The sequence below is a fragment of the Scyliorhinus canicula genome, chromosome 13, assembly GCF_902713615.1.
Source record: "Scyliorhinus canicula chromosome 13, sScyCan1.1, whole genome shotgun sequence".
NCBI classification, from domain to species: domain Eukaryota; kingdom Metazoa; phylum Chordata; class Chondrichthyes; order Carcharhiniformes; family Scyliorhinidae; genus Scyliorhinus; species Scyliorhinus canicula.
The window spans coordinates 7,370,567-7,382,236 of record NC_052158.1 but is presented as its reverse complement, the minus strand read 5'-3'; the positions used below and the strand labels follow the sequence as shown (position 1 = coordinate 7,382,236).

General features: G+C 48.5%; 1 protein-coding gene across 1 annotated transcript in view; it reads left to right on the top strand.

The window, feature by feature from the left end:
• The first annotated feature begins 2,018 nt into the window (after positions 1–2,018).
• LOC119976300 (proline-rich transmembrane protein 1-like) overlaps positions 2,019–11,670 on the top strand; it is a 32,793-nt gene continuing 23,141 nt past the window's right edge. The window contains exon 1 of the mRNA XM_038816740.1: positions 2,019–2,212. Coding sequence (XP_038672668.1) covers positions 2,194–2,212 — 19 coding nt within the window. The 5' untranslated portion in view covers positions 2,019–2,193. The remainder of the gene's footprint in view (positions 2,213–11,670) is intronic.

Genomic DNA, 11,670 nt, shown 5'->3' with positions numbered 1-11,670 from the left:
TCCCCCCGGTGTCTGCGTGGGTTTCCTCCGGGTGCTCCGGTTTCCTCCCACAAGTCCAGAAAGACGTGCTGTTAGGTGAATTGGACATTCTGAATTCTCCCTCTGTGACCCGAACTGGCGCCGGAATGTGGCGACTAGGGGATTTTCACAGTAACTTTATTGCAGTGTTAATGTAAGCCTACTTGTGACAATAAAGAATATTATTATTATTAAGGTCTGCTCTGTCCTCTTCACAGTTTGCAATATTCCCAAGTTTTATGTCGTCCCCAAACTTCCTCCATCTAAAATATATCCACTGACTCTTATTCTCTGTTCCCTATGACTGAGCTAATTTTGTATCAAAGTCGCTACTGTGCCTTTTAGTTCCATGAACTACAACTTTTCTCACAAGTGTGCTGTGTGGCACTGCATGGGAATGCCTTCTGAAAGTCGATATATAAATGCAAGTTACCGCTGAGAAAATAATAACAGAGGAATTTCATGCGTGAGCCATTTTGCTGGTATCAGTCCCCGGTGAATTCCAGGCCAAGTTAGCGTTCCACCACACAAACTAAAATACTGTTCAAAAAGCAATATAGCGAGTCCTAATGAACGACATTTGGGCAGGGCTGACTGATCTAGACTGGCGTCTTCGAAACAGAAGAAATAGAAGCAGGAGGAGGCCATTTGGCCCTTCGAGCCTGCTCTGCCATTCAGTACGATCATGGCTGATCATCTAACTCAATAGCTTAATCCCGCTTTCCCCCATACCCTTTAATCCCCTTCACCCTATGTGCTGTAACTAACTGGTTCTTGAAAACTTGTACAATGTATTAGACTCAACTACTTCGTGTGGTAACAAATTCCACAGGCTCACCACTCTCTGGGTGAAGAAATTTCTACTTATCTCTGTCCTAAATGGTCTACCCCGTATCCTCAGGCTGTGTCCCCTGGTTCTGGACCCCCCCCTATCCCCCCCCCCAATCTCCCCCCCCCCCATCTCTCCCCCCCCCCCCCCACCATTTGAAACATCCTTCCTACATACCATTCCTGTTAGAATTATTCGAGTTTTCCTGCTTTGCTACATCAGTTGAAGGGAACCCCGCAGAAGCAGCCACAGATAAAGATGTGTGGGCTAGGTGGATTGGCCACGGTAAATTGTCCCTTAATGTTGAGGGACGTACACGTTAGGTTAATAATAATAATCTTTATTATTGTCACAAGGCCTCACGGTAGCATGGTGGTTAGCATCAATGCTTCACAGCTCCAGGGTCCCAGGTTCGATTCCCGGCTGGGTCACTGTCTGTGTGGAGTCTGCACGTCCTCCCTGTGTGTGCGTGGGTTTCCTCCGGGTGCTCCGGTTTCCTCCCACAGTCCAAAAGATGTGCAGGTTAGGTGGATTGGCCATGCTAAATTGCCCGTAGTGTAAGGTTAATGGGGGGATTGTTGGGTTACGGGTATACGGGTTACGTGGGTTTAAGTAGGGTGATCATTGCTCGGCACAACATCGAGGGCCGAAGGGCCTGTTCTGTGCTGTACTGTTCTATGTTCTAAGTCGGCTTACATTAATACTGCAATGAAGTAACTGAAAATCCCCTAGTCGTCACATTCTGTCGCCTGTTCGGGTACACTGAGGGAGAATTCAGAATGTCCAAATGACCTAACAGCACATCTTTCGGGACTTGTGGGGGGAAACCGGAGCAGGGATAGGGCAGGGGGGGAAGAGGTGGGGACATGGTTAGAGCCCTTTCGGAGGGTCGTTGCAGGCTCGATGGGCCGAACGGCCTCCTTCTGTACTGTAGGAATTGTCTGATTCTATGCAGCAGAGGCTGGGACCTCCTTCAGCAGCCCTGCTGAGCAGGCAAAGGGTTAAGGGGAGGCAACCTTGGGACGGTCTAACCAACAGAAGGGAAACCAACCCTCCCCAGTGATTGATGTGGCGATTGAGCAATCAGAAAGGGCTGATCGCCCCAGGGGGCGTGTCCTTCTGCTTGCAGCACCAATGGACAAGCAGGAGGCGGGACAGACAAGCGATGCAGTGGCCGGCGAGCCTGAGAGAGCAACTCTATGCACAGATCCAACTGATAGGGGAATGGGTGCAGGCAAAGCCATTCATTTCACCAATTTCATTTGATTATTGTTCCCGTTCAGCCTCTGTTCCGACCAATGTGAGCTTCCAGTGTTTTTGTTTTAAATTTTGTTTTAACACACACCATGGCAACTGAAAAATCAGGTAAAATGATTTTCCCTTGTACCAGTGATGTGCTGCTGGGGTTAGTGGAGTGGGGAGATTTGTGTGGGATTATTAGAGGAAGGACTCCTAATGATGTGGCTGTTTAAAAAACAGATCCGACCTATCCGTCAACGCAACATGGTGTTAATGGCATTATAATCGCAATTACCATTAACGTTTTGCTAAAACATGCTGTGCCCTGGGATGACAGCATTGCACGGGTCGGGGTCACTGCTGTGTAGTGTCACATGTGCCTTCCCCGCTGTGCTATTTTCCCTGTGTGCTTTCTGTCCCCATTGACATATGGGCCCAAAACCTGGCTCTTCATGTCCAGAGGGAAGTTGCCCAGAATCACAGTGGCGACTGGTGCTGTGCCAGAGGACCAATGCTCCTCCTGCCCACACTCTGATGCTCCCTTTTAAGCCTTCGCTTTGGATCAGGGGTGGGCAACCTACGGCCCGGGCACGCGGCCCACCTAGGTTCTGAGTGCAGCCCACAAGATGTTCATTTGACCCTTGCCCAAGCGCAGGGTTGTCACGTTCCGGTGAATACCATCCGTGTTGTTTTTCTTGTCTGCTGGTACGACTGAAGTGATTGGCACGTAAAGCGCGGGCAAGTGAAGTGAGGGGCGTGCTGATTGCTCACAACACTGACAGTGAGAGCCGTTCTATTGATCTATGAACGATTAAGCATTTTCTATAACTCGTTATGAAATATGCGGCATGTATTGAATGTATTTCATCTTATTCATGGGGTTATGGTTAGTGAGCAGGCCCGATTTAAATCTTGCAGCCCCCTGAGATTGAGGAGGGCCACTCGTGCGGCTCACCCACCAGTCTAGATTGCCCACCACTGCTATGAATGCACTGGGGCATCTTTGCCCCAACAACTCTGTGCCAATTTTGACATTCTGTCAAACATTGCAAAGCGAAAGGATCTTCATCCTCTCTCTCTCTCCTTTTCCACTGCCTGCAGTAATGGGATATGTAGGACGGCTCTGGTTAAAGAGCCTTCCCCTCCCTCTTTCAGTTAATGAATCGGGACCATGGCCATTTCTGCGGCCTAGATGTTCCCGGTGGAGCTTTCCTCTCAAATTCATTAAAATCAGACCCACTGAATATTAACCAGAAATATATGAGCATCTCCCTAATAAGTACAGACAGAGGATTCTCACTGAAACACATATCTAGTTTAATTGTAGGGCTGAGGTAATGAGGGATTTAAACCCATTTATTGGTACACTGTGTGTATGTGTTTCTGTTTTTGTGATTGTAACTGTGTTCGCGCTGCTGTTAAATCCGGCACTCAATGGGTTTATTTTTTAAATAATGGAAATGTACCAGTACACGCCAGATATCTGCATTTCGATGCAGGGATGCGGTCATGTAGAAATACGCCAGCAGCTACAATCAGTCTGACATGTGGATACACAGAGCCCATGTGAGTAACAGCTCTCCCACAAATGGATGGGCTGAGTAAAAGGAAGGGCTGTGCAAAGAACCGAGATCTAGATCATAGAATTTACAGTGCAGAAGGAGGCCATTCAGCCCATCGAGTCTGCACCGGCTCCTGGAAAGAGCACCCTACCCAAGGTTAACACCTCCACCCTATCCCCATAACCCAGTAACCCCACCCAACACTAAGGGCAATTTTGGACACTAAAGGTAATTTATCATGGCCAATCCACCTAACCTGCACATCTTTGGACTGTGGGAGGAAACCGGAGGACCCGGAGGAAACCCAAGCACACACGGGGACGATGTGCAGACTCCGCACAGACAGTGACCCAAGCCGGAATCGAACCTGGGACCCTGGAGCTGTGAAGCGATTGTGCTATCCACAATGCTACCGTGCTGCCCGAATACTCAGAGCTAGAGGCAAACTTTAGCCGGGTGTAGATACAGTTCAGGGGAGAGAATGACTTTGGATAGATTCAGAAAGAGACATACTGCAGAGGGAGAGATTGTAGATAGATACCGAGTGGTTAGCGCTGTTGCTTTACAGCGGCAGGGTCCTGGGTTCAGTTCCTGGCTTGGGTCACTTTATGTGTGGAATCTGCACATTCTCCCCGTGTCTGCGTGGATTTCCTCCGGTTTCTCCCCACAAATCCCGGTAGACGTGCGGTTAAGTGAATTCTGAATTCTCCCTCTGTGTACCCGAACAGGCGCTGGAATGTGGCGACTAGGGGATTTTCACAGTAACATCATTGCAGTGTTAATGTTAGCCTACTTGTGACACTAATAAAAGATTATTATATGCTGCAGAATGAGAAAGGTAGACTTTAATTAGATACAAATTGAAATATGTTGCAGACGTTTTAGATAGATATGCTGCAGCGGGGAGAGGATGACTTTAGATACAGAAAGATAAACAACAGAGAGAGAAAGAGAGACAAAGGCACGATGTCCTGGCGTTGTTGTGCGCTCGCTCAAGCAAAATGAGGCCGGTGAATAGTGGGAGAGACCAAAAACGAGAACCGGCAAACAGTTTGCGATGCAGCTGGCCTGCTCCCATAGGCAAAATCGGGATCTCGCCGCAGCGTGATGAGAAAGCCGTCATCACGACTTGTGCCCTATTTCCAACCAATGAATGGGAGCCACCCCATATCCAACGGCCTCCTGTCTTTCAGCGGCCTGCCCAGAAAGTGGTCACTCCTGCGCTGATTAGTACGGAAGGGCTTCTGTGGGGAGCCGAAGAGGGAACATGTAAAGAGCCTGGGCTTGCCATCCAGTGCTCGATGGGGGAATGAGGAACCCTCAGCTGGGGGTGGGGGACCCTCCACAGGGGTGGGGCCGCCACAGGAGGATGGTGGGGAGCGCATTGGGGCAACCGTTGGGGAATTGCTCGTGGCGCCACAATGCCAACCCTTGAATCGTGTTTATCCATTCCGGAGGCAACCCTTGTCCCTGCACGTCTGCCCGAACAGCTACCCATAACCCTCACTGACTGCCGAGGCATCTGGTCATGCGGCTGAAGGCTATCGCTAATCGGGAATTGGCAATCATGGTTAAGTGAGCACCTCACACAACCCAAGTTGATTCCCGTGGGTGGGTGGGTCATATAGCATGTGGGAGTCATTGCCTAGAATCCCAATCACACCCTGATATGTGGACACTGTGCTTGAACAATGCTGGAGGCAGAACCACACACGCAGCAGCCAACACCCGAACACCCGAGGGATGGGACGCAGCTCCGGGGACATGTTTGCGGCCGGAGGATGGGTGGGTGCCATGGGGAGTGAGGATGCCTGGAGAGATGGCCATTGAAGGTCACAGGATAAGGTAAGCAGATGGTAAACCAAGCGATCAAGGGTTCGGAGGTCAGCCCGCATAATAATAATCGCTTATTGTCACAAGTCGGCTGCAATGAAGTTACTGTGAAAAGCCCCTAGTCACCACATTCCGGCACCTGTTCAGGGAGGCTGGTACGGGAATTGATCCCGTGCTGCTGGCCTTGTTCTGCATCACAAACCAACTGTTTAGCCCACTGTGCTAAACCAGCCCCATTGCAGAAGAAAGCGACAGAGGCGCCATACTGGTTGTGCACAAAGGTGTGTATTGTATTTTACAATCCCCCCACTCTCCTGATGTTTCTGCCCCACCCAACCCTCCTCCTCCCCACCCCCACCTACCCCCCAACGTCCCCCTTTCCCCAGTGCCCTCAGCATGTTTTGCCCACCTAGCTCTATCACTACGTCTAGGTGTGTCCCCAGGATGCACATCCGAGGAGGAGGCAGCCATCTGCTTACCTCTTCCTGTGGCCTTCGATGCCACTGGCAGGTGCCTTCTGGGAACTCTGAGGCCAAAGGGCCATGGCACCCTTGTCGGTGGCAGATGTACAGCCATGCCGCCCTCTTCCACGTGCCGACCTCGAGACATGGCTTCATCAGAGGGGTGGGACTTGGGGGAGCTAGTGGCCACCATTCCCACTCCATGGGACGGGTCCAGGTTGGCACCCAGCATCCCCTCCTCCCGTTCGGTGCCCCTAGGGCCCTGGGATTCACCTTCAATGGAAGGGCAAGCTGGTTCGAGCCCCAGCTGCCCCTACATCATCTGGCTCGACGAGCCCTGGCGGTTCCCCATGGTCCGCAACATTGTGTTGATGCTGCTCAGTGATGCTGCTCAGTGACTGGGACATGCTCTGCAGCACCTTGGCAATGCCCACCTGCGACTGGGACAAGCTCCGCAGCATCTCGGCCATTCCCATCTCAGAGTGGGACCTCATCAAGATCAGCCTGGTGCTGGGTGACATCCCGAGGCCCTCAGCCATGCACCGATTGCGCGACACCTTGGACACCTTCACTCAAAGTGCCAATGTTAGGCACCAGCTTCTGCACTGCGGTCGCTACCCTAGCAGCGTTGGCCTTGTTGCCACTCATTGTCGTCGGCAATTCCTGCGCCCAAAGCCTTTGGGACTCCTCCAAGCGGTTATTTGTGGCGGGAAGCCAGTGAGGCTTCGTTAAGTGGACCAATTAACTTTGAATTGCATTGTCGGTCTCGTCGGCCTGAGCGCCGGGGAGTTCGTGGCAATCCCCGCTCGCTCCAACACTTCAAAATTTTTCCTGAAAATCACCACGCCCTAAGCGTGGACTAAGCCAGTGAGAAACTCCCCAGTGCCCAAAAAAAGTGGGAACTCGCTGCCAGAGTCAACGGGAAACTCCCTGAAAAACCCACCACAAATTAACTCTCAAATTCTTTGGGAGAATCGCACCCAATGTGTCAAGACTATGACTTATATGAAGATAGGTTGAAATGTCATGGAATACATAGTTGGAGAGGGGAGTGGAGGAGGTGGGGCAGAATAGAAGGTCATGGCTAGGTTGGAGCTAAGGAAAGATTGACAAAGGTGTAATGGACATAAAGTTAAAGGGAGTGTTAATGGTCACGTTAAGGGCTAAAGAAGATGCTGACAGTGGCATAAAAGTAAGGTAGCGGAATGTGTTCATCACAGAACAAATGTCCGTGCTCAGTGAAAGCAAAATTGAAGAACAAGTGCAATAGACTTTAAGGTAAAATATATTGCAGAACAAAAGAGTTTAGCTAGATACAGGGGGATACATTACGGAGAGAGGGAAAGAAACAGACAAGCATGAATAGAGAAAGACCTTTTCATCGCTACAGATGGAGATATACTGAAGACTAGAGACAGACTTTTTAGATAGATGCAAATAGGGATTTACTGCTGCAGGACAGACACATTTCAAACCGATGCAGATGGAGATATTTTGCAGAAAGGCAGAGCTAGAAAGGCAGATAGATATTGCAGAGAGTTAGTGCGGTGTCTGATGCAGCGTGAGTGCCAGTTAGTAACAGGTTTTACACTGGCCTGTTCTTCATTTACCATTGAACCAATGTGGAAAAGGATGTGTTGTGCAAAGATAGAGGGATTAAAACTATATTACAGGCAGAAGAGGAAAGAGAAATTTTTGATTGACATTAATGATGGTACAAAGCCAAAGATGGAGACAATCTAGTGACAGGCGGAGAAATAGATAAAGTGGGAAAGAGAGAGAAACTCTTGATGAAGTTTGATATTTCCCGGAGAGATCACAGAATTGTTATGATGCAAAAGGAGGCCAGTCGGCCCATCGTGTCCACACCCGCTCTCCAAACGAACACCATGGCTTAATGTAATTCCCCTGCCTTTTCACCCCATATCCTCGCACATTCTTTCTATTCAAGTAATCATCTAAAGTAAAAGGTAAAGTTGCCATAGACCCAGATGACCTTCGGCTGCTTATCCCGTTAAGGGGGAGAGCTGACTAGTGGCGATTTAACCTCGGATGAAGGGGTGAGGTTGAGAAGGCGGGGCCTTCATGAATAACCTCCGCTGGTATGGGAATTGAACCCGTCCTGCTGGCCTTGCTCAGCATCCTAAACCAGCAGTCCAGCCAACTAAATCGGCCCCTGGTAATCATTCAATACCCTCTTGAATACCTTGGTTCCACGTGTGGAGGTGATGGCGTAGTGGTATTGTCACAAGACTAGTAACCAAGAGACCCAGCGTGATGCTCTGGGAACCTGGGTTTGAATCCCACCATGGCAGATGGTGAAGTTTAAATTCAATAAAAATTTGGAATTAAAAGTCATATCAGTGACCTTGAAACCATTGCTGATTGTTATGTAAACCCATCAGAAGGAAATCTCACCTGCTCTGGCCTACATGTGACTCCAAAGTGGTTGACTCTGTAATGGCAAAGCAAGAGTAATTAGGTGTCAATCCTGGTCCACCCAGTGACATCCACATCTAGTGATTTTAAAAAACACTTCCAGGCAGTGCAATCCAGATGCAAATCACTAAATCTTGTTCTTTTACGATCCCCTATCAGATTTCCTAGTAAGCTACTTCTCTCCAAGGAAAACACTCCCAACATCTCCAATCTATCCTCATAACTGAAGTTATGGACAGCACGGTAGCACAGTGGTTAGCACTGTTGCTTGACAGTTCCAGGGTCCTAGGTTCGATTGCCGGCTTGGGTCACTGTCTGTGCGGAGTCTGCACGTTCTCCCCGTGTCTGTGTGGGTTTCCTCCGGGTGCTCCGGTTTCCTCCCACAAGTCCCGAAAGACATGCTTGTTAGGTGAATTGGACATTCTGAATTCTCCCTCTGTGTACCCGAACAGGCGGCGGAATGTGGCGACTAGGGGATTTTCCCAGTGACGTCTTTGCAGTGTTACTGTAAGCCTACTTGTGACAATAAATCCCCTCCCTGGAGCTATTCTTGCCAACCTCTTCTGCACTCTCGCCAATATATTCAGAACTGTACACAGCACTCCAGCTGAGTTCTAACTATTGTATAGGTTCAGCATGCATCCAGTAATAATGAAATCTGCAGAGAGATACAGATTTCTCCATCCTGCAGCAAAGCAAATACAGATAGTTTCAGACAGCACATCATACAGATGGCCATTTGTCCCATTAAGCTTGTGCTGTCTCTTTAAAGGATCCGTCCAATTCGTCCAACTCTCCCACTTATTCCCATAGCCCTGAAAAAGCTTCCTTTTCAAGTATTTACCCAATTCCTTTTTGAGAGTTACTGTTTTCACTGGCCTGTCAGGCGTTCCAGATCACACAGTATTCTTATAATCTTTATTAGAATTTATATTATTGTCACAAGTAGGCTTACATTAACACTGCAATGAAGTTACTGTGAAAATCCCCCAGTCGCCACATTCCGGCGCCTGTTCGGGTACAGAGAGGGAGAATTCTGAATGTCCAGTTCACCTAACAAGCACGTTTTTCGGGACTTGTGGGAGGAAACCGGAGCACCCGGAGGAAACCCACGCAGACACAGGGAGAACGTGCTGATTCCACACACTGACCCAAGCCGGGAATCGAACCTGGCACCCTGGCGCTGTGAAGCAACAGAGCTAACCACTGTATGGCCGTGCCACCTTTCTCCCCCTCAGGGTCTCACAGGAGAGAAAGATTTCAGATGGGTATGAACTGAAGAGTGAGACACAGAGAGAGAGAGAAGTATTGGTTTTCAGCTCGCTTCCCAGGCATAATGTTGGTGCTGTGGATTGCCGACTTGTACAAATTTTCTCGAGAATTGATTTACAGTTTATTTTTCAGCCAAAATGAACTCTGGGTGGTTTCTGGAGTGGGTGGGGGTGATCAGTGGCTCCAAATTTATAATTGGGCAGAAAAATCCAAGACATAGAGGGTGAGAGACACACACATTTAGTTACAGGCTTCATATAAATCCAGATGGACAGACAGGGAGATAGAGATAAGCTCCAGGCAGATACATACATTTGTATTAGTTGATGGAATAAGCACATGTACAATTGTATCACTGTAGTCCAACACATGGGTGCACAATGCTGCTGGCCTTTCAAATTGACATTTTAGCTGTTGAATTTTAATCCCCTCTTATTTCCCATAATTTTGTATTGAAGGGACAGAAGCATTTAAACCAATCCGGTTTATTCATCTGGAGAATGGTAAAAGCTATGGCCGGAGTTCTCCTATTCTGGGATTAAGTCTTGTGAGGAGGTGTCATTGTTTATCCCTACTGATTGTGATCTGCCAGTCAGGAAGCTGAGGATCCAGCTGCAGAGGGAGGAGCTAAATCCTAGGTTTTGGAGTTTCGACATGGTCTTGACTGGGAGCATGGTGTTGAAGGCGGAGCTGTAGTCAATGAATAGGAGTCTGACGTAGGAGTCTCTGTTGTCGAGATGCGCCAGGGATGAGTGTAAGGCCAGGGAGATAGCGTCTGCTGTGGACCGGTTGTGAAGGTATGCGAATTGCAGTGGATAATAATAATCTTTATTGTCACAAGTCGGCTCACATTGCAATGATGTTACTGTGAAAAGCCCCCAGTCACCACATTCCGGCGCCTGTTCAGGTGCACAGAGGGAGAATTCAGAATGTCCAAATTACCTAACAGCACGACTTTCGGGGCTTGTGGGAGGAAACCGGAGGAAACCCACGCTGACACGGGGAGAACGTGCAGACTCTGCACAGAGAGTGACCCAAGCCAGGAATTGAACCTGGGACCCTGGTGCTGTGAAGCCACGGTGATAACCACTGTGTACCATGCTGCCCTAGGATCAAGGCATCCTGGGAGTATGGCGTTGATGTGCCTCATGACCAACCTCTCGAAGCACTTCATTGCGATCGATGTCAAGTCCACTGTGATGGTAGTCGTTGAGGCAAGTTGCCCTGGTCTTTGGCACCGATATGATAGTAGTCTTCTTGAAGCAGGTGGGAACCTCGGAACGGAGTAGGGAGAGGGTGAAGATGTCCATGGACGCACCTGCCAGTACTTGATAGTGTTGAATGTTTCAGGAGCACTGAATTTACAATCTTTTCCTATATTTTCATTGTTATTTTACTAAATGGGAGAGTAAAATATGTAGATTATTAGATCTGATATATTAGTTTATGATGCTAATTTGACTAATTTGCATGTATGACTTCAGTTAGTTAGGAGATTTGGTAGATGCAGGAAGGACGTTATCGATGGTGGGGGTGTCCAGAACCAGGGGTCACAGTCTGAGTTTATGGGGTCGACCATTTAGGACTGGGATGAGGAGAAAGTTCATCAACCAGAGAGTGGTCAGCCTGTGGAATTCTCTAGCGCAGAAAGCAGTTGAGACCAAGGCATTGTATGTTTTCAAGAAGAAATTAAGTTCTTTGAGCTACAGATCTAAAAAGATATGGAGGAGAAGGCGAGAACCGGTTATTGAGTTGGATGATCAGCCATGATCATAACGAATGGCCGAGCAGTCTCGAAGGGCCGAATGGCCTCCACCTGTTCCCGTTTTCTATGTTTCTGTCATCGGCTATCCACGCACAGCATAAAAGATCCACTCTGTCAACAGGAAACTCAGGATGTTCAGCATTATAGGGAACAGATCAACAAAGAGTTCCATTGAAATATTCCACCTTAAATTTATATCTTCCATTCATTACAAAGTAAACTTTTAAAATTGTTTATAACAGCAAACTACTG